The sequence below is a fragment of the Protomyces lactucae-debilis genome (assembly GCF_002105105.1).
Source record: "Protomyces lactucae-debilis strain 12-1054 chromosome Unknown BCR37scaffold_15, whole genome shotgun sequence".
In the NCBI taxonomy this organism is placed as follows: Eukaryota; Fungi; Ascomycota; class Taphrinomycetes; order Taphrinales; family Protomycetaceae; genus Protomyces; species Protomyces lactucae-debilis.
The window spans coordinates 231178-252451 of record NW_024468007.1 but is presented as its reverse complement, the minus strand read 5'-3'; the positions used below and the strand labels follow the sequence as shown (position 1 = coordinate 252451).

The window sequence follows — 21274 nt, the reverse complement described above, 5'->3', positions numbered from 1 at the left end:
TTGCAGCCTTACTCTGTGTCATCGTTAACCAGGTGGATCGCATCGCATCATGGCCGTCTTCATGGAACTCATCGTTGTCTCTATCATCCTCGTCGTCTGCCTCGCGCTAGGACGGGTGTTTTGGGTTGTCATGCAGGACGTGATGACACAGACGCAAGACAAGCTGCAGAAGAAGGTACGCACTAGCATTATGTCGCTTCAAGCTCTAACGGTCAGAACATCAACGTTTCGACATCAGGCGCAACGGTCGGCGTCAAGGGCCGTTCGCAGGAGCGCGTTGCCGACTCAACGCAAAAGTATCTGGTCGAAGCATGGGGCAATAGCGAAACAAAGGGTTACTCCTCGTCCTGGTTCGCGCCCAAGAACAAGCCAGAGACAAAGGCAAAGAAGGCAAAGTGAACGTCACATCTGTTGATACTTTCTTGTCTATATTGTACAGATTTCAAGCCAAGGCATCACGGCATCGCGTGTATGCTCATTTAGTTTTTATGATATCAATTTGCCTTTTCAGTCAAAGAGCCTGTCGATACCACTTTCTTGATCCTTGGATAGCACGTCGTTCCCTGCATTGCCATTCTTCAAGGTAACGCTCTCCTGGAACTTTTTAATAATCTCCTTTGTAGAGACATCTGCACCTGGTTTAACCATCGTAGCGCCACGACCGTAAGCTTCTCGACCAACAACGTCGTGGTTCATCAGGAGCTCCAGCATAAGACTGCGTCGCGTCCGGTCGCTTTTGCCATTTGCCAGCTTCTCCTCAAATACCTTCACAGCACCAACGTCGCCCGACATTTGTGGAATTGATAAGATAATGTTGCGCGGCAAGGTTGACTTGCCAAGAGAAAGGTAGTAGATGTGAGCGAGGAGATTGACTAGCTCGCCTTGTCCAGCAACGAAATAAGGGTCGTGAATGCAGCGAATTGTGGCAGAAAAGACTTCATGGCATACATATCGTTGCAAGTCGTTCTTCTCCATCAACAACGGAACAATACTGCGAAGTACCTTGGCAGCCTGAACAGATGTACGGGTATCGTTGATGGTCAAGCAGAAGCACAGTAGTAGCACGATACCACCAACCATATTTTCTTGACGCAGAAGCCACTCTGACAATGGGCTTGTACGAATGCTTCCAGCAGGAGCAGTACCGCCGGCAGCATTCGGGTCGGCACGCAACGTCAGCATTGGCGGCGCGAGTAGATCGCTCAACAACTTGACGACAGCAAAAGACAGGTGTCGAAGCAGTGATTCTTCCATCATTTCATCTGAATAGTCATCCTTCTCTTGCTGTGTGCCTTCCTCCTCCTTACTTTGCAATGCACCGCGTTCCATGAGCTTCGCCCATTCTGCTTGTAATTTCTGCAACATCATTTGTGGAAAGGGCACCATGATCTTACCAAGAAACGATTCGTACTGATTGCGCGGACAATTCAGCAGCAGGTGACGTAGGCAGGAGGTGATGGTAGTAGCCCACACATGCAGAGAAGTCCCGCTGGTGTCGCCAAAGAAAGCTTGCATACATGCATCGCCCAAATCTGGAATATCGTAAAATGCTGGCCCCAGAAGACTGTAGGTGCCGAGAGTCACGAGACAGTACTCTCGTGTTTTGCGAAGGAAATGGCCGATGTGATGGGCCAGCTCGCGACAAGTGTCGGAGGTCTTCGCACTGGATTCCAAAAATTCATCCCTAGAGACCTGACTGACTCCGTGAAGCCAGAATCGCTCGATGATAGATTCTTGAGCAATCAACTGCATCTCGATCGGCAAGGACTTCCAGTTGCTGGGGTTGTAGTATTCATTAATGCGACTTAGCAGTCGAATTAGGTTTGGCACCATGTGAACAATTGGACGATGCCATAGCTGCTTTTCGAAGTCTCGCAAAGCGCTGGGCGTGTCGAGCGTAGCATCAACAAACTTGCGCGAAGCGCGAATCGGCCACGACCAACGGCTGCCGTCCTTCAAGTCTTGCAAGACAGCTTTACCCTGTGTGTCGAGCTGAGTGGAGTCAAGTTGACGCGGAAGCCTTACCTGTCTGCTTTGGAAGTACATGGTCACTTTTTCGACTTGCAAGACTTGTGCGAAGGATTCGAAATTGGCGAGCGCACCAGTCACCTCATTGTTGTCCCAGGCTGAGCATACTTTATTGACAATCTTCTCAAAGTGAGCCTGCTTCTCTGTTGGCTCAGTTGCGGAAGCACGTTGGCTGATGATGAGCAGAAGAGCATTGAATGTGGTCTGATCGTTTTCAGAGACGTGCTCTGCAGACAAAATCTTGTCAACAGTCGCCTCAAGTTGAGGATATATAGTCCACAGCTGATCTGGGAGGGCGCTTGCAAGCCGCAGGATATCTGTTCCGCATCGCCCACGCAATTCCCGTATTGAAACCATGGTTGTTTCCGCAACATCGATTGGGTAGAAGTGGGTGATGGTCTGGATGATCTTTTCGAGAATGCGGAAGAGCAGATCCGACCGGTCGTCCAAGAAGGAGGCGAATGCCACAAGGACACTGATGTGACGACCGAGCATCAACGGATCTTGGATGTTGAGCTCAATCAGTTCAGCACACCATGCAACAACGATTTCGCGTGTTGATGCAACTTCCGCTCGCTTCATAGACTGTAGTTCCATGTATGCAGCCGCACGTGCTTCTGGAGTCGCATCTCCATTCAAGTCCTTCATAGGATTAGTGGCAGGCACCCACCGGTCTTGCCAACGGATAATACCCTGAATAGCGGCCTCGATCATCGTACACTTGGCGTCGACATTGAGGTACATTGGACTGGTGCGTGTGCAGAAGCTACCCACGTTGGTGTCCGCGTATTCTTCAGCAAAGAAATGCTTGACCTGTTCGCGAACCCACAGGAGTGCATCTCGGGGACGCTTGTATACGACCATGCGCACGATGTCGTAAACGAAGCGCCTGTAATTGATGCAAAACTCGTGTAGCTCGAGTGGCGACTCCATATCTATATCCAGGAACATTTGTAATTCGGAGTGGGCCAGCATGATGGTCTTTGCGTCGTCAAAGCGAACAAGCCGCTGTGTGCCAATCTGTAGCATTTGAGGAAAGCGCGACAGTACATCGGGATGATTGCTGAGCTTCTCATCGCGTAGCAGGGAACACCAAAAGTTGTGCGACATGCCGGAGATGATCAGAGACTTGTGCTGCCAAGTCATAAGGACGAGGTCGAGAACATGTGCAAGCTCAATTTCTTCAAGCTTCTTGTCTCTGCTAGAGCCAAACTTGAAGCATGCGAGAGCAACAATGGTCTCGCTCAATTTTTTGAGTAAAGTGTACGCTTCTTCATTCTGCAACGTACCGGCATTGTCCAGATGTCGAAATTGAAGGCTACCTGCTGTGCGACGCCAAACCTCCGTGAGTGCTTGCAGAGACTCGGGCTTGTATAGTGTATAGATTTCCTGCATGAAGTCGTCATGGGGGTGTAGCGGCCGGGTCAGCAGAACGTATAAGCTGTCCACTGCGCAAGTCGAGATTTTGACGTTCGGGTTCATCAAAGCCTGGCAGACAGCTGACATTGTATTGCTGACGATGATAGCTTTTGTGATGATCCAGCCAAGTGCTGAGCGCAAGACTTGCAGAATCGCTAGAGCCTGATCCTCTGAATCTTGCAAAAGTTGCTCAACAAGTACTTGTAGCCAACCCTTTGAGCCTGGTTTTTGTGCTATGCCATGTACAAGAGAGGTTGGATTATTTGCGTAAAACTCGGCAACGACATCGGCAGGGGCCATGAGTGTCATGACACCTGCAGACAAGATGGGACTTCGTAGAGCTGCTATCGGGTCATCGTGAAGGAATACATCCTCAATTAGATTATTTAGCGTTTTGAGACACACGAGACGTGTTGTATGATTGGTCTGCCATAGCCGTTGGAGGGTGCCATCAAAGTCGCCCCAAGTAAGCAGCCATTCGCGTTTTGCAATGTCATTGAGCAGAGCAGCCAGCTTTTCGACAATATAATGCGTTTCGCCAGTCTCCCGAACGCACTGAATATGTTAGTATGCTGCTAGATCCAGGAAACACGCACCTCTTGGCATAGCATCAAGACCCACTGCCGTATTTGGTCGCGTTCAGCTGTACTAAAGTTATGCCATTCCTTGGTAATGCTGTTGCTCAGTAGATTGAGACCAAAGTGTCGAACAATGTCTTTGTCCTGTTTCGCAAGCTCGAAGCCAAAGTAGCAGGCTGCGTTACGATCGCCGCTCAATTGGTCGATGTGCTGCCTTGTCAGCATGCATACTCTCCTGGCCGTGAAAACCTTACCTTTTGAGCCGACAGTCGATCCGCATTGCTGGATTGCGGGCTGTGAATGACCTCAAGTGCTTTGACAACAAGCTGTAGACCTGAAGCATGTCAGCTTTTGTACCAATAAAACATAATGTCCAAGAACGCAGTCGTTGACGCGTCTTGAAATGCTTACCATCGCTCATGGCCTCGACAGGAGCTTTCGTCTGTCTTCAAAGAAAGTGCGCTTCAGTTGTCGGCCGCGCCCAGTATCCCAACGCGCTCGCCTCTCCTTTGTAAAGACGATCTCTATCTTCTCAATGTCGCGAGCGTGTGCTTGCTCTCTGTGCAGGACTCTCTCCTCTTGTCGCTGCGGTCGTCTGCCGGTTGGCCTGCAGCTTAAGTGCGTCTCGTTTGGTCGCTGTGCTGCTGCCTGTCTCCAAAAGCGGTCGCGCTCCACTAAAGCCAGCAGCAAGCACTTTCAACAACTGAAGCCAGTGCGCATGTCAGGGCTCCCTCTCAAGGAAGGCTATTACAAGAAGGACGGCATTGTATATGGGCCTGATGGCAAGCCTTGCAGACAATGCAACTCCCTTAGAGATCTTATGAGTCTCGGCAAGAAGCCGCAAGGATCAAGTGGCACTGACCCGAATCCTTTTAGCTTTGGCAAGAGGCCCAGGGCCGATCCGCCTGCAGAAGGTGCTGCCGGAACATCAAATAGAGGCACAGTGGGCGCTGCTGCCGGGGGACTAGCCGCTGCTAGTCAAAAGGCTGGCATGAGCAGCGACAAGCCTGCGATAGATACTGAGAACTGTCCACCGGATGTGGAGTTGCTAGGCAGGTCAACATGGACGCTACTGCATACTATGGCTGCCAATTACCCGAATAAGGCTACGCCTGTGCAACAAACGGACATGAGTGCCTTCCTTCGCACCTTTTCAAATTTTTACCCCTGCTGGGTTTGTGCCGAAGACTTCCGCACTTGGATGGCGCAGAAGGACAATGAACCAGTCTTGAACCAAGGTTGGAAAGGACTGGGTCAATGGATGTGTCGAGCACATAATGAGGTCAATGAAAAACTCGGCAAGGAGAAGTTTGACTGTAAATTGTGGCAAGAACGGTGGAAGGATGGCTTCAAGGACGGTAGGTGTGACCCATGATGACCAGCGGAGCAGTTGCAATTGCAGTTGCTTTATGAACTACGAGGCGCATCCAGAATCTTGCGCTCCACAGGCGTACAGCTTTGTCTGAGCAAATGGCTCGGGTCGTGCATCTCTGTCCCTGCCGTTTGATCCAACTTGGCAGCTTCTAATGACTCGCCCAGGAACGTCAATCGCAACTTCAGGGCCTCCGATGCAAGTACCCTGTTGCCGGGCTTTCCCGAATTGAGCAAGGCACGCGCCCACTGTTCTTCTTCTGCCTCATAGGGGAAATTAGCGACAATCCCTGCTCCTTGATGTGTAGTCGTAGCCTCTACCAAACTCTTCTCAAACAAGCCTTGTCGTAGGGCTGCTGGCGCCGTTCTTGTGAAGAAGAGAGCTCGCGTAACGTCTATCCGCAAAAGTGCTGACAGGTAGAGATCAATCTTGGCTGGCGAGTCGAGGGGTTCTTGCAGCGTTTGCACATAGACAACAATGAGGTCAGGCCGTTGCGCTTGAGTAAAAGTTTCCAATATCTTGGTCATGAAGTTTGGCGTCAGTGTCGGCACAGTCAGCGACTTGATTGCTTCGTCGTATTGCTCTCTGTCTAGTAGCCAGTAGCTATCCATCAATGCGCAGTAGTTTTCTGGCAGAAGCTGGGCAGCAGCATATTCTGCATGAGTCCCCCAGTCCCTTAGAATATAGTAGATGCAGCATTGCTTCTTAAGCAGATCCGCGGGGCATTGTTCAATGGCGTCATGAAGGGCCCGAAGCTCAGCTATATTTTTAGGCGGGTAGTACTTTGACCCTGACTTGACCTGAGCCACCTCTGACAGGACCAGGTCAAAGAAGAGCTGGTTGTCGAGCTGCTTGCGTCGATCCCGGACACCTTGCACAGAGGCCTTAGTATATGGGAAATGAGCTGGATCGAGCGAGAAAGTTGAGCTGAAGGACATGATTGCCTTGGAGAAAGTTCACAGCAGATACAGCTCGAACCTTGGCAGTAGATGCGGTTGCAGCTGTAGATGTGACTATGGCAACTCGAAACGCCAAATTCAGTCGCGCACGATGTTTGTCGTCAATCGCACGCGTACGCGCTGAGTCGCTGACTGCCAACGCTACACTGTACCATAGCAAGTGAAGCTCAGCTGGGCTATCTCTTCGAAGAATAATGCATCGGTAATACTGCAGCATCTGTTGAAAGAGATCGACTCGTTCTGGTAGCTTGGGTCGCAGGATGCGGAAAGACACATCCTCGAGCTCTGCCAAGCTAGAGTTGCTTTTAAAGGACCTCGAGAAGCTTCAGTCTATTACACAAGACACATTACTGCTGGTCAAACAAGTACTTGGTCAAAATGCGGAAGCTACAATGAGCAGAAAGGCTACTTCTGCAACGCCAAGGCCAAGAACAAAAACAAAGACGCCAGCAGTCTCTCCGGATGTTACTGCCCGTCATGCGCTCAGAATTGTCAAAGCATGTCTAGGTACCCTGAAGCAGGCCGTAGAGGCTTCAGTCAAGCATGGTAAAAGCGCTCAAAGCACCAAAACCCCGCACAATACACACACATTGCTTGCTGCTCAGATCTGTCTAGTCGCTCTAGAAAGCTGGACAAAAGATCTGGGCCCTGATCTAGATGCCAAACGTAAACTGGATATCGTCCTTGTTCGATCGAATTTGACCGCTCGTCTTCTCGACCACAAGCTTGTAAGTGCTCTCTCTTGTATGTTCGCGGCTTACCGGTGCTTAGCTGGACTTGTGTCAACCCCAACTGGGCGCAATACACCAATCAACGTGTGAGCTTCTTCATCCGATGCACGCTCGGTCATCGGGAACAGTTGCTTCTTGGCTGTGCTATCCCATTGACGATGTCCCTCAGGGGATGCACGCGCTTGTCGTTTCTTCCCAACTCCAAATCCTGCGTTTCATGTGTGAATCAGACTTCGTACCCTCTAGTGATGCCTTCGCCATTCTCGATGGATTGGATGGACCTATTGCTCTTTGTCGAAAGCTACAACGGGCAGAGGCTGGTTCTGCTGATCGCCATCTCGAATACCTCCACAGAGCGATCTTCACATTATCTTCCAGAGACTTGCAGACCCAGCTTCAATGGCAGCTCCTTGCGCTAGACTGTCTTTGCTCCCAAGCATCCCCGGACATAGTCTCTTGCGCGAAGCTGTTTGCAAAGTGTCTACCAGCAAAGTGCAACATCTTGACACTCGACAGAGCGGAAGCTCTCGCAGCTGGGTTTCTGGCACATGCAGATCTTGATGATCGGCTAAAGCTTGTCTTACGCGAACGGATGGCGAATTTGATGAAGATGAATGACGAGCCAGGCCGAGCTACTGCCTGGGTACAAGCTCTCATACACGACACGGCTGATAAAGGCCCTGATGTGGCCTACTTACTCGAGGCAGCGATTCTTGATCTTGATCAAGCAAAGAGTTCCGATGCTCAATCAGCTGTCCTGGTGCGAGTCGAGAATGTGTTGAAAACATCCAGCACAAATGCGCCGCTTGGACTCGAGGTGGCTCGGAGGTTGATCAAGGCCGTCAATTCAGTTCGCAAAAGTCTTCAGAGCATTCTTCAAGCGCAGACTGATCTTGCCACATCCATTCAGAACGTACTGGAGCTGAGCTTGGTGCTTCTACGATACAACAAGGACACACTATTGCAGCTACCCGGATGTACAGCAACCATCGAGGCGCTCATCAATGCGCTAGTGTCATGCACTGTCGCTCGTGCAGATGCTCCTGCCGAACTCCATTCTCTGTTCGAAAGACTCTTGTCATTCGCTGACGACTTTCAGATTGACAGCGTCAAGCCTCGCATATGGACGCAATGCTGGAACATTGGTGGAAGCCTACTCAGCAAAGGACAACATCAAGCCGCAGCTGACTTCCTCATCCTTGCCACTCAGTGGTCAACTGTTGCACAAGACGCGAGGAAGTTACAGTTTGTCTGGTCTTGCCTTTTCCATCTTCAAGATTATGAATTGGCTGCCAAGTGGCTGCTTACATCCTTGCTGCTGTTTGCTAACGAGTCAACGCTCCTGAGCATGAATGCAGCTGCTGGAAACGCCGACTATGCTGAAATATGCATCCAGTTTCCTGAAATTTCCCGAGTGCTTCAAAAGCTTGCGTCTGTGGACATTGCAATAGGGCGGACCAGCTTGAGTGGTCTCTTTACGTCTGATCAAGCTCTCATCATTCATGACTTAAGCTTTTTTCACCTTTGGCAGCAGCGAAGTTCAGCGAGGTCACAATCGCCGCTATACAAACAAGCTGCTGCATGCATCTTGCCGCAAAGTGAAGGAGACATTGTTCGCCTGTCTCGCTTTGGCCAAAATTTGTCGCTCGCCATGGCTTGCGCTGTCGACCTTGAGGATGAGACGTGGTGTGTAGAGCTACAGAACAAGCGAGCTGCATTCACACTATCTTTGCCCCTGAAGGACTTTCGCAGCGCTTTTGTCTTGTTTAGACTGGACGGTCACGATGCGCTTAAAGCATACGATTCGCCAGAGACTACAGAGAAAGCCTTAGCCAGCTGTGAGTATTGGTTATCTCTCGTCGCAACGGCAAAGCCGCTCTTGCTTCATCAAGCAGAAGAAGCGCTTTCTCTTTTGTTGCGAATGTCCAGGCAGTCAATTGAACAAGAACAACCTCTCAATACGCTTCAGTTGATTGGTCTCATCTCACAAGTGAGGGCGACCTACAAGATGAAGCCAAGCCTCTCGTCCGTTCAGATTGAGCTAGAATTCGATCTGTTTGCCGCGTTACTCGAGTGTGGCCTATCACACGAGGCAGGGCTTGTTCTGACCCGTCTCGCCAAAGCCCAACAATCAGCAGAATTTGCTGGGCTTGCCATTCGACTACAAGCAGCACACGTTCGCGTTGAAATCTGCCATGGCGACCTAGATGCTGCCCAGACCAGGCTCGGCGAAATCAAGAGGCTGCCTCGGGCTGGTCTGTCTTCTGTCCAGCAGTCGACATGTGCTTTGTCAATTCTACTGGCTTCAAGTGAGTTGGCCGAGGCCCAAGGATGCATGACAGCCTCTATCCAGTTCGAGCTCGAAGCGTTATCTATTTTCAGGCGTCAAGTTGTACGGGCAATCAGAAAAGACTCATCTCGTTCAGGCATACCGAATGACGAGCTCATCAAGGCTATGGAATCATTGAGCGTGGAAGATGCTGTTCAAATGGACCACTCGAGGCTTCTATCTAATGCTATGCACCGTCTCGCAGTCCTCCATGGCCGATGTGGTTTCCTGAGGGATGCCTCATACTATGCAAATCAATCCTTTGAGCTAGCACAAAGGTCGGGTCTTGCGGTCCTACAATCCCGAGCGAAGCTTCTCGTACAGCTGTTCCAAGTTCGCAGTGGTAGACCGTTAGAAGTTCTGCCTGATAGACCTCATTTCTATGGCTCCATGAAAGACCTGCAGTCTCTCCTTTACTTCGCTGAGATTTCAGAGACCACCAGAGACTTTCAAACAGCCATCGATGCGCTTGATGGGTGCTTAGCACTTGTAAAGCGCCTTCCGCAGCTAGCGGCGAATCCCCGAGCACCAAGCTCACGAGATAAGCATCTCAAGTCCAAAAAGGCGAAGGACAGTACTGCGTGCTTCGATCATGGATCTAACGAGCTCATTGCTGCCGCAATTTCCCGCCGGCAGACTCTGTTGACTCTGCAAGATGATTCTACTGCCCACCGCAATTCTCCTGTCGTGCTTACAGCTGACCTGTACGCAGCTGTATCACAATACAGCATGGCCCAACGCCTGCTTGAGTCCGATCCGGTTTATGGCGTCCTGCACGATTCAGCCCTGTCGTTACCAAGCGTATGCAGCACTGTCGCAAGGACCAAAGGCAGTGCTCATCGCAACGGTCGGTCATCAAGATCTGCAAGTGGGAAGGAGACGCCTGCACTCGATGAGATTCGCGCTCTCTTGCAGAAGTCCAAGATGCTTGTTGCTGGAAGTTACGAAGACGTGTTTTGCAAAGGCGAAAGCTATGCGGCACATGAATATGGTACCCTCTTTGCCAATTTGAACTTGTTCCACTCAGCTATGGTCACTTTGACAGATTTGACTGTTCGCCCGGCAGCTTGCAACTACTTTCTCGAGAGTTCTCGTGCAGTCAGTATGACTCGAGAACTTGAGCGGCGTCGATTCCAGCCAAGGGCTGCCATGCATGCTATTCCTGAAGGCTTGTTTGATGTTGTCCCTGAACATCATTTGCCCCAAAAGGAACAATTTTCTAGCAACTACATCGACAACATTCCCGACAACTGGAGCGTAGTTTCGATTGGTCTTGGTGCAGATAAGGCCGATCTGATCATGTCTCGCTTGCAAGCAAATAAGACTCCCCTGATTTTGCGCCTGCCGCTCTCGCGCCATAATTCAAGAGATATGGATGAAGAGACCTTCGAGTTTGAAGCGGCACGACAGGAGTTAGCAGACATTGTCAAGACAAGCAATGATTCCGCGCAAGCAGCCAAGAATATCATCGGTAAGCAAGCGAAGCTCGAGTGGTGGGAGCTTCGTAAGAGCCTTGACGAAAGATTGAGAACGCTCCTTTTCAACATGGAACGTTGTTGGCTGGGTGGCTTTCGTGGCCTCTTGGGAAGATCAAAGCACGATTCGGCAGCATTTGACCAGTTCAAATCGTCCTTTGCGAAGATCATGATGACATACGTGCCATTTCGCAGCAACAGGTCATTCGATATCGACACACGCATCCTCGACTTGTTCGTTGACTTAGGCAGTATCGACCAAGACGAGCTGTTGGAGCTACTCGAAGACCTACTCTACTTCATTCTCGACATCTACCAGTTCCATGGCGAGTCGATCGCTTATGATGAGATTGACATTGACAGGATGACTGTTGATATTCAGACTGCATTGAATGCTTTCCACGAGCGAGCTGCACCTGCAGTTTCCGACGCCCACACAATTCTCATTTTGGACAAGGAGCTGAGCGAGTTCCCTTGGGAATCAACCAATTGTCTGCGCGGCTTGTCTGTTTCGCGGGTCCCGTCTCTCGCAGCGCTGAAAGGCATGCTTGATGCGCACGGGGCTCAGCCGCAAAGTAGCGCGGTCGGAGGTCGGTATATTCTGAATCCATCGCAAGATTTGAAGCAAACCGAAGTTTTCTTTCATGAACGCTTGCAAAGCTTGCCAGACTGGCAAGGCATCACAAGCCGTGTGCCTGAGGAAGCCGAGGTGCTTGACTATCTTGGTCAAGGGAGCATCTACATCTACTTTGGACACGGGGGCGGCGAGCAATACGTTCGTGCCTCTAAACTGAAGCAGCTTCCGAAGACGGCCTTGGCAATTTTGATGGGCTGTAGCTCTGGTGCACTGAGAGATCAAGGCCTGTATGATCGCTGGGGAACGCCCTACAACTACCTGGTGGCCGGGTCACCTTGTGTGCTAGCCAATCTTTGGGACGTCACTGACAAGGATATCGATCGGTTCAGCGAGAAAGTGCTGACCCTTTGGGGCCTATTTGCTTCGACAGACTCGCAGCAGAGTCCAGTCAAGGGAAAGCGACGACAGGCTTTACAGAAACCGCAGGACTTTCAGGGCATGTCTCTTCCCCTGGCAGTCTCGCAAAGCCGGGACGAGTGCGTCATGCCATACCTCAACGGCGCTGCTCCAGTTGTTTACGGACTCCCCGTGCATTTGAAGTTCTAACTTTTAAGCTCGCCAGCGGTCTTCAAGAACAACGTTTCCGAGCAGTCCAGCAAATACATGCATGCGACGAGCTGCCGACACTTTCGATATGGCAACATCCAAGGCGGCCTTTGCGATATACTATCTGCAGTCTCAATGAGTCAGTAGTATCACAGCGAGTTGATGGGATGTGGCTCGGTGATGTGGGCCCGGTCCGTCGTCAGAAATTTCAAATTCGCATTTGCAGGACGGGAGTGGAAGCGAAAAGCTCCGCGCCACAAACACGACGCGGGCTAATTTGATGCGCATCAGGCGGCATTTGCAATGACCGTCGGTGTTGAATCGGTGTTGATGCGCTTAATACCGCTCTTGAGAAAGGTTTTCGATTATCAAGCAAGCTTTGCGTGATGCACTTTGTGCAACGCCCTTTGTAGCTATGCTGGTTGGCAGCTTGGGCTCAAAAGGACGTCTCTCTCCACTTTCTTCTCATCTACTCATCTACCTATCGATATCGACCCAATGGACGTAACTGCAGCAACCCTCTTCTCAGCGGAACAATCGGCAGTCTTGCCCATGGAGGTCCTTGGTGTCATTGGAGGTGCCTTTCTCGTGGTCTATGGCCTACAAAGGGCTGTCACAGGAAGCACAAAGCCTCAGTAAGATCTCACTGTACACATGCCGTTTGCTGACCGAGAAGTCTTGACAGCGAAGCATCCTACTTCCAACTGTACGAGACAGACAGTGATGTCGACGAGAATGAACAAATGGCTGCGACTGCATAGTCCTTGATATCGAGTCGAAGCGCGGCCTCATCCAAATGATTGTTTAGCGATGGTATATATTGAATGATGCAACATGCTATAATGCTATTAGCCTTGCCTTTTTATTGAGCTATGCAGACTCGGTGCGACCATGCAGAATTGCCGAGCCCGAAGGTTCCGTCCACTTTTGAGTATTCGTCCATACTGGCTTCCCCCTGAGCCATGTTTCCAGGACCCGACCTTGCAACTTGCGACCGAGATAGGGTGACACTTTGTTCTTGAAGTGAAGATCCTCCTCTCGGACCGTCCATTCGTGCTCCGGATCCCAGATGCAGAGATCCGCATCGCTACCTGCAGCCAAGACGCCCTTTCTTGGTGCCATCTGCACTTGCTGTGCCGTTGCCAGACTCGTCAGCCGCGAAACATCGCCGATTGTAAGACCATGCTGACGAGCAGCTGTCCACAATACTTGCAGTCCCAAACCGAGGCAGCTGACTCCTCCCCAGGCGTGCATAAAGTCGCCTTGTTTCAAGTCAGGTGTACAGGGTGAGTGATCTGAGACGACCGATGTGATCAACCCGTCCTTGATTGCCTGCCAAAGGTGCTCACGGTTGTCTGCGGTCCTAATCGGAGGACAGCATTTGTACTGCGTAGCGTTGTTTGGGATTTGATCCGCTTGAAAGGTCAAATAGTGAAAGCACGTCTCTGCCGTGATCTGGACACCCTCTTCTTTCGCTTTGCGAAGAATAGGCAGAGCTTCTGCAGAGGCAAGATGGACAATGTGGATGCGCAAGTCGGGGTATTTCTTCGCCAAGGCAACCACTTGAGAGATGGCAGCGACTTCGAAGTGATCGGGGCGAGAATCAAGGAATTCCTGGTAAGAGCCCTTTTCCATTGAGGATGTCGCGGGAACATCTTCGCTTTCTGACAGCTCTGCATGGAACATGAGGAGAGTACCAGTACCCTGTAGCTTCTTCATGGCCTCTTCAGCATCTGCAGCTCGGACGTGAGGGAACTCTGGCACACCAGACTCCATCAGGAACCCTTTGAATCCGCAAACACCAGCTTCGATAAGCGGCAACAAATGTTCAGCATGTTCAGGAATGAGGCCTCCCCAGAACCCAACATCAGTATAGCATTGACCTTTTGCGGCAGCCAACTTCGTATGCAGATTGTCCACGGTTGTAGTAGGAGGGATGGCATTCAGTGGCATATCAATGACTGTTGTGACACCGCCCGAGACTGCAGCCTGCGTGCCCGTAGCGAACCCTTCCCACTCTGTGCGTCCTGGCTCATTCAGGTGAACATGGGCATCGACCAAGCCAGGCATGACTACAGCGTTGCCGACATCATGTACGTGCGCGTCTTTTGGCACTTGAGACAAGAGCGTAGTGTGCACAGCGACGATTTTGCCAGTAGCAGAGTCAATCTCGATAGTCCCCGCTGATGGTTCTTCTGCAGGCGAGTGCAGTATACGGCGTGATTTGACAAAGACTTTTGAGCTAGCCATGTTTTAGTCTCGTGTGCCCAAGGCTTGATCTGACTGAAGGGCCGGCCTTGAGCGAGCAGGGGATTCGACCAGATGGGCATTGCTACAAACAAACACGCAAGCATTCAGTCAATCTTTCTGCAGTAGCTACGAGGTATGCAGTCTATGGCGCTCCACTAGCGCACTGTAACCATGATCTTCCTTCCCTGAACATCCGCACCAATCTCCTCGATACCACCAATCCTACACAACTGTCCCCGGTACTTGGCAAGGTACACTGCTCCACAAAAGCCACATGTCGTGGAAGGCGTCTGAGCAGTAATGGGCGTCATACTTGCAGGACAGATATCAAACTCTGCATCTGGTGAAATGTCAAAGTTGATTTGCACGGCATCACTGTTATTGCGATCCGCTGCAGCGAGGACTTTCTTTGCTTGATCGGTTGCTTTGCCATCTGGATTGAGATCCAATAGCTGTTGTGCAAAGTAAGCGGCAGTCTTGTTGTTTCTCGCAAGAGACGCGATACGCATGGCATTTTGCAAAGCAAGGTAGCGGTGTGGTGGCTGGAGCAGCGCATCTGTAAAGTAGCAAGCGAGTTCAAGGTTGTGCTTGACTTGCTCGGGTGTGAGCTCTGCCTTGGGTGGGTAGAGTTCGCGACGCTTGAGTTCAATTTGACAGGCTTGGATGTACTCGCTTGCTTCATCAATGAGTTCCTCGCTCGTTTCAACCTCTTCCTTAGAGAGTGTTGAGGTCAGCAAGACGCTGTACAAGATGCCTCGGAAGGCTTCCACAGCCTCGGCAAGCTTATTGGCTTTGACCAGCTTATATGCCTCTGCCAAGTCATTCGACTGGATATCACCGAGCAGCTTGGGCGTTCTCGGCAGTGATTTCTGAATGTTGCTCTCCAGTGGGTTCCTGCGAAGATACGTGACGAGTGCAGGCATTCCCACATGACCAGGCGTGTACGCGCGTGACCCTGCATAAATCTCCATGAACCGTTCTTGCAAGGGTGCGAAATTGACAATGCCAACTTGACGGTTCAAGAGCTGCATGGCAGACTCAAAGGCACCAGCAGCAATATGGTCTGCCGGCACCGGAGACGCACGTTGCCAAATTTCAGGCTCACTGAGGCCGCCATCGACGTTATCTGAGAACAGTTCATCCAACTGATCCGCCTCTTCAATGGGAATATCATCCATCTCCCAACCGCCTTCATCTTCATCAGACTCGAGTTCTGCATCCATAAAGTCTTCATTGCTAGCAGAGCCAGTCTCGAGCGGTTCATCTTCAGCATCCACACCAGCAGCTGCCAAGATTGCAACCAGATCCGCTTCCTTCGCCTCACTCAGCGGCCAGTTTGCTTTTGAAGCCGTCGAGCGTGGAGCAGCTGGTGTCAACGCCTTTGGTGTGTGAGTGGGCAATTTGATGTCTGACTCACTGATGCCGGCTTCTGACAAAATCTCACTTGCAAGATCCGTTAGGCCATGTGACTTGGCAGTCATGTAAGCAAGTGGGATCATACCCGTTTCTCTAAGCATGGTGACGCGTGCCTTGACATCACCCAAGTAGAGGGATGTTTGGAATTGTGCCATGTAATCGCCACGCGAGACTGCAATCTTGTTCATCTTTTGCAACTTGACACGATCGCCAATGGTCAAGTAGAGGAAAGACAGCTTCTCAAAGGCCTTGAGTCGTTGGTAGCACATTTCAACGGTAGTGTGATTACCCTGTCGCATGGCTTCCACACTCAATCGCTTCCAGATTTCTGGTTTATCAATTTCCTTGGCTTCCTTGCTAGCCACCGTCAAATCACCAGACTCGATGGCCAATTCAAAGCGCGTTTGAGGGTCTTGCACGAATTGCAGCGCAATCTCGGGAAATCCATGTTTTTGCACATAAGCAATGATGGATTGACCCACCAGATTGCTGTTTTTGATGATGCTAAACATTTCATCATAATTCTTCTTGACAAGTGCCAGCTTGAACTTATACTCAGTTGGGTCGATGAGCAAGACTTGGGGTTGTGCGAGTCGGTCGAAGCACAGGAGTTGTTTGCCTTTGCTCTTGACGAGGTAGATTGTTTCATCCAGTGTCTTGATGATGCCATGATCACCGCTCGGCATGAGATACTTGATGTGGTTCAGTGTCGCGTAGATGAGCACACCGGAATCATCCCAGCAAGCACCTTTACAACGAATCGTCTCGTACTTTACAATCTTAACCTTCATTTGCTTATCAACAATGAAGACGGCATGTTTCCCAACAAGACCGAAAAAGTTGCCATCAGGAGACAAGGCGACGTTCTTGAGGCTCGACATACGCGCACTGGCAATTTCTGTACCGGTTGTCAAGTCGAATAAAATCACGACATGCGCCGTACCAATCAAGACTTGTCCTGCACCTGCGTGGAACATAATGTGTGCGTCTGCCGGTGCCTTCATGGATTTGATGACATCGTTGTTAAGGTCACGAATCTCAATAACATGCTTGTAGCAGTTGAGGACGGCGAATCTGTTGCGAGCCGTGAAGAAGGCGACGTGGCCTGTGCCTTTGAGCCCGACAAGCGTCTCAGCAGACGAAGAAGCTTGTGGCACTTCAAACAACTCATACATGGCAGTTTGACTCTCGTTGTCGCTGGGCTTGTTGAGGAGGAAAGGCGATACTTCACGCACAGACGTTGCCAACACGAGCTTTTCTGCTGGGTTGTAGGAAATAGACTTGGGTTGTGTCCATTGTCCACCAAACTTGCGCAATGCCATGACGGGTTGTGTTCCCTTTTGTTGCCGCAGGGAATCATATGTCTGCACCATTTTCTGCTTGTCGATGTAGTAGACAATATTCTTGTCGAGTGTGATGGCTGGACGTTCTCGTTCAAGTCGGAAGACCATGACACCTGCATCATGACCAACGGCAAACAAGTTGAAGGTTGGGTGTGCCGTGATGACCCAGAATCGATCATTTTCACGCCTGAATGCTTGCACGGCAGTTCGCTTATTGAGATCCCAAATGCGAATCATCTTGTCTTCACCCACCGAGAGCATCAAGTCCAGTGTTGGGTGGAAGATGGCACACGATGCATTGTTGAAGTGTCCGCGGCAGGTATCGACTTCCCAAGCTTTCGTGTCACTCATTCGCCAGAGCTTGACGTTGCGATCATCACCGGCAGAGATGATGAGTGGTTTTGTTGGGTGGAAGGAAGCCCAGTTGACGCCTCGATCGTGTCCCTCAAGGACATACTTGACAACACAATCGGTATTACCAAACAAGTCTGCACCTTGACCGGCTTGTGAGCGTTGCAGCTGTTCTTCAAGCGACATGCTCTGTGGTGCTGCATTCTTCTTTCGAAGTCCCGAGATATCCCAAACACGCACGGTTTGGTCGAGGGAGGCACTCACAATGAGGTCTTCCTTTGGATGGAACTGGGCACACATGACATAGTGTGAGTGTCCCGAAATCAAGGCAATGCAATTTCGCGATTGCCAGTTCCAGATGCGAATGGTCTGGTCGTCTGAGCAGGACAAGATCCATGGATACTCATGGTGGAAGAAGACTGTGCGGACATAGTCGAGATGTCCGGATAGCGTAAAGAGACACTTGCGGGTCTTGTAGTTCCAGACGCGAATTTTGTAGTCATCTCCGCCAGAAACAAACAAGGGTTGTGTTTTGTGGAAGTCGACGGCACGGACTGCTCCGTCGTGCTCTTCGAAGCGGTCCAGAAGGCTTCCCATGCGATAGTCCCACAATTGCTACAGGCAGTATGTTAGCGGCGCGTCCCTTTCGATGTTGATGCGTGTTGGGACTTACGATGCATCCGTTGTGGAGGGACGTGAGTAGCCAGGGTCTTTTTGGATGGAATGCGATGCCTTTGACACGGGAGGACTTGCTCTCGAACTTTGTGAGCATCTGGACGGGATGGCCTGCGGTTGCCTGGTTCGCCATGGTGTAGTTGCTGGCTGGAGTATCAATTGAGTGGTGTCTGACTCTTCACAGCCTGTCTCTGTCTCTGTCTGTCACTCTCTCTACTGCCCTCTCTCTACCGTCTTCTACAGACCTGGCCAGTAGCAGTCGTAGCTAGTAGCTGTAGTAGCTGTAGTAGTTGCTGGTTGTCTTTCGCGCTTCTTGCCAGCACAGGAGCACGTGTTTGGGTCTCCGCAGTCAGCAGCCAAGTAGAATAGTAGACTATTAGTATATAAGGAATAGCTACTCTGACAATGCGACAATAGGCAGCATACCCCAATTCACACTCGCTCAGACCATCTCTCATCCACGCATCTACAGCGCAACCCCGGCCCATGACCGCAGCAACGCGCAGGCAAGCACATCATCACCACAGCCACGCGCAACCCAAAGCATCGCATGCATCACACTTGGAGCAGCAAGCATCTACAGCACTAGGTAGGCAGGAAGATCCTCTATTAGCGCGCAGTCCTCCCGCTGCCAAGAATCTACAGCATGGTGTGTTAGCATGTTATCTGTGTCATTATGCGGCTAATCGTATCTAGTCCCCTGCAAGTTCTATCGCTCTGGTCAATGTACAGCGTAAGCCCCTCTTGCTCAAAGGACATTGGATTAACATGATGCTAGTGGCAGAAATTGTGTCTTTTCACATATAGTCGAGCAAGAACAAGAGCGCGCACCGTGCAAGTACTTCCAAAAGGGCAATTGTCGATTTGGCAACAAGTGCGCACTCGCCCATATCCTACCAGACGGCCGTCGTGTCAATCATAATACACCTGCATCGAATGCGCATCGACAGCAACAACAACAACAGCAGCATGGTCTTGCGATTGGCCCAAGGATTGTTCCTGAACATCGTGGTAGGCATCAAGCAGCTTCTGGTATTCATGCAGAACTGCTACAATCACAATCACAGCAATCACAGTCACATCATGGCATGAGCGAGCAATCAACACAACGGAGTTTGAATGCACTTGATGTTCAATTTGGTGATATTCATCTAGCTTCGAGCGATGGCGAGGAGTGGCCGAGTAGTACAACACGCCATGAACAACCAGGTACACAACTCCGTCCACTCGGCCCTTTGGATGCACAATTACCAGCATCCTTGGATTCGAATGGTATCTCCTATTTCGCCAGACATGGCCCCGTTGCTGCGTCTGTACCGCACTCAACAGGGTTCGGTATGCCTGATCGTCCATCGCATCCGTCTTCACCATTACATCAAGCCTTCGCCATACAACCTTCTACTTCATTATTTGCGCCGACATTGGGGACTCCCCCTCGAGCGACTATAGGGAGTCTGACACTCGGTCGAGCAATGTTTGAAAGACGCGCCAGTGCCTTTGATACACAACCTAGCGGCTCTCAAGACCCTTGGAGCAATCTTGGCACAGCGCGTAGTAAGACTTCTGCAAGAGCTACACCGCATGAAGATCGCTCAGAGGATCCATTCTTGTTTGAGGAGGATTTCGTACCTTCGTCACTCACTGAATTATTGACACCTGCTGAACGGCATCGTCGGTTGTCTAGTAGTAAGCTACCACCTGCGACAATGCGGGATGAGATGGCGCCGAGTGCACAAGCGTCCAAGAGTCCAACCGGTTCCTTATCAGGCTCGCCTTCGTCTTCTCGATTTGGAGCATTATTCCTGAAACATAAAGAAAAGGAGACATTATCACCGGGTCTGTCACCGGTATCACTAGGACAATTACCAGTCAGTGCATCGTATGCTGGATCTTCCTCATCACCGAGAATCAATCATGCGTTAATGACGGTTGGTTCTCCCTTGGCGAGAGACGTCCGGTCTGCAGCAACGAGTCCGAGTAATTTCCTCGTGAGTCCTGTGAGGCCTTCTTTGGCAGTCCATGGGAGTAGCTTGCGCAGTGCTGGTGGCATGACTGACTTGAGGGGAGAAGCGAAAGAGTTCAAGACGGCTGTCGCTGCTGCTGCTGCTGTGCAGAGTGATGAGGAGCCCTTTGAGATGGATATATGAGCGGATGAATAATGAAAAAAGACAATAGAAGCAAGTAGAGAGCAAGGTCTACTATAGTCCAGTACTGTACTTCTAAGTCTTCTATTATCCCATCTGAGCACCGTGCACGTGTCTGCAGCTTCTCCGCTACACAAAACAACGACTGATACTGCTGCTACTACTACTGCTACTACTGCTGCTATCACTGCTACTACTCCATTCTCGAGACATAGAGCATCACAGAACAACAATGACAGACTACAAGACACTCAAAGTCACAGACCTCAAAGCAGAACTCATAAAACGCAATCTTCCACAATCAGGCAAGAAGGAAGACCTTGTTGCGCGTCTCCTTGAAGATGACAAGACACCCGCAACGACGACCGCCACAACAAGCACAGAACAGGCTGGTATTGCTTCATCTGACGCAGCAGTCTCTGTGCCCTTGCCGGATTTAAGTGCAACCACAGCAACAGCAGCAACAGCCACGGAGGCAACAGAGACGAAAGAGACACAAGCATCCCTCGAGCAACAAACGGCTGAAGTTGAGGCAAAACTTCGTGCTCGCGCCGCTCGATTCGGTTTAAGCGTGCCATCCCTCCCGTCACCCGTCACGGGCGAACAAGCGTCCGCTGAATTGGAGAAACGGAAACAAAGAGCCGCTCGGTTCGGTATACCACTGGCTGAAGAGGTGGCATTGCAGAAACAAGCAGAACGGTTGGTGAAGGGATCCGTACCAACGCAACCAAAGGGAGATGCGCGGAGAGGGGAGAAGCAGAGTGGCGGTGGTTTACAAGCACAGCAAAAAAGACAACAAAAGTCGCAAGGTGAGAAGAAGCAGAAGGAAACGAAGCGGACGGCGAGTGTATTGGATGACCCCGAAGAAGCAGAAAAGGCGAGGAAGCGTGCCCTCAAGTTTGGGAATGGTGCCGCAGCGACTACGCCTGCAGCAACGACACCAGCAGTATAAGTCCTTCGGCTTTGACGAGTATTTCCAAAAGTCTACCGCATAAGACGCTACAGCGATTAGTAGAACCCT

At 50.8% G+C, this 21274-nt stretch overlaps 9 protein-coding genes across 9 annotated transcripts; 5 read left to right on the top strand and 4 right to left on the bottom strand.

The window, feature by feature from the left end:
- Nucleotides 1–49: 49 nt before the first annotated feature.
- BCR37DRAFT_394219 (uncharacterized protein) lies at nt 50–399 on the top strand (the record flags this gene model as incomplete). The annotated part of the gene is made up of 2 exons (XM_040871429.1): nt 50–175; nt 217–399. 2 exons carry the CDS (start codon nt 50–52, stop codon nt 397–399), a joined length of 309 nt encoding a protein of 102 aa, XP_040723868.1.
- BCR37DRAFT_95707 (armadillo-type protein) lies at nt 134–4676 on the bottom strand. Its single transcript, XM_040872540.1, has 4 exons — nt 4437–4676; nt 4280–4359; nt 4044–4235; nt 134–4002 (listed from the first exon to the last, which is right to left on the bottom strand). Exons 1-4 carry the CDS (start codon nt 4444–4446, stop codon nt 508–510), a joined length of 3777 nt encoding a protein of 1258 aa, XP_040723867.1. The 5' UTR covers nt 4447–4676; the 3' UTR covers nt 134–507.
- A 67-nt stretch (nt 4677–4743) lies between these two features.
- On the top strand, nt 4744–5400 carry BCR37DRAFT_394217 (FAD dependent sulfhydryl oxidase; the record flags this gene model as incomplete). Its single annotated transcript, XM_040871428.1, has 1 exon — nt 4744–5400. The coding sequence occupies one exon, from the start codon at nt 4744–4746 to the stop codon at nt 5398–5400; it is 657 nt and encodes a 218-aa protein (XP_040723866.1).
- A 215-nt stretch (nt 5401–5615) lies between these two features.
- Nucleotides 5616–6329, bottom strand: BCR37DRAFT_339937 (ELYS-like domain-containing protein; the record flags this gene model as incomplete). Its single annotated transcript, XM_040867347.1, has 1 exon — nt 5616–6329. A coding segment is annotated over one exon (714 nt), but the record flags the coding sequence as incomplete, so codon positions are not given.
- Nucleotides 6330–10646: 4317 nt separating this feature from the next.
- BCR37DRAFT_338660 (peptidase family C50-domain-containing protein) lies at nt 10647–12065 on the top strand (the record flags this gene model as incomplete). The annotated part of the gene is made up of 1 exon (XM_040867305.1): nt 10647–12065. A coding segment is annotated over one exon (1419 nt), but the record flags the coding sequence as incomplete, so codon positions are not given.
- Nucleotides 12066–12887: 822 nt separating this feature from the next.
- On the bottom strand, nt 12888–14337 carry BCR37DRAFT_381680 (allantoinase). Its single transcript, XM_040869743.1, has one exon. The coding sequence runs from the start codon at nt 14322–14324 to the stop codon at nt 12945–12947; it is 1380 nt and encodes a 459-aa protein (XP_040723863.1). The 5' UTR covers nt 14325–14337; the 3' UTR covers nt 12888–12944.
- A 61-nt stretch (nt 14338–14398) lies between these two features.
- BCR37DRAFT_399886 (coatomer alpha subunit) lies at nt 14399–18384 on the bottom strand. The gene is made up of 2 exons (XM_040871788.1): nt 18108–18384; nt 14399–18049 (listed from the first exon to the last, which is right to left on the bottom strand). Exons 1-2 carry the CDS (start codon nt 18240–18242, stop codon nt 14480–14482), a joined length of 3705 nt encoding a protein of 1234 aa, XP_040723862.1. The 5' UTR covers nt 18243–18384; the 3' UTR covers nt 14399–14479.
- A 103-nt stretch (nt 18385–18487) lies between these two features.
- Nucleotides 18488–20318, top strand: BCR37DRAFT_381674 (uncharacterized protein). The gene is made up of 3 exons (XM_040869742.1): nt 18488–18758; nt 18806–18842; nt 18888–20318. Exons 1-3 carry the CDS (start codon nt 18596–18598, stop codon nt 20254–20256), a joined length of 1569 nt encoding a protein of 522 aa, XP_040723861.1. The 5' UTR covers nt 18488–18595; the 3' UTR covers nt 20257–20318.
- Nucleotides 20319–20485: 167 nt separating this feature from the next.
- Nucleotides 20486–21205, top strand: BCR37DRAFT_394211 (uncharacterized protein; the record flags this gene model as incomplete). Its single annotated transcript, XM_040871427.1, has 1 exon — nt 20486–21205. The coding sequence occupies one exon, from the start codon at nt 20486–20488 to the stop codon at nt 21203–21205; it is 720 nt and encodes a 239-aa protein (XP_040723860.1).
- Between the last annotated feature and the right edge of the window lie 69 nt (nt 21206–21274).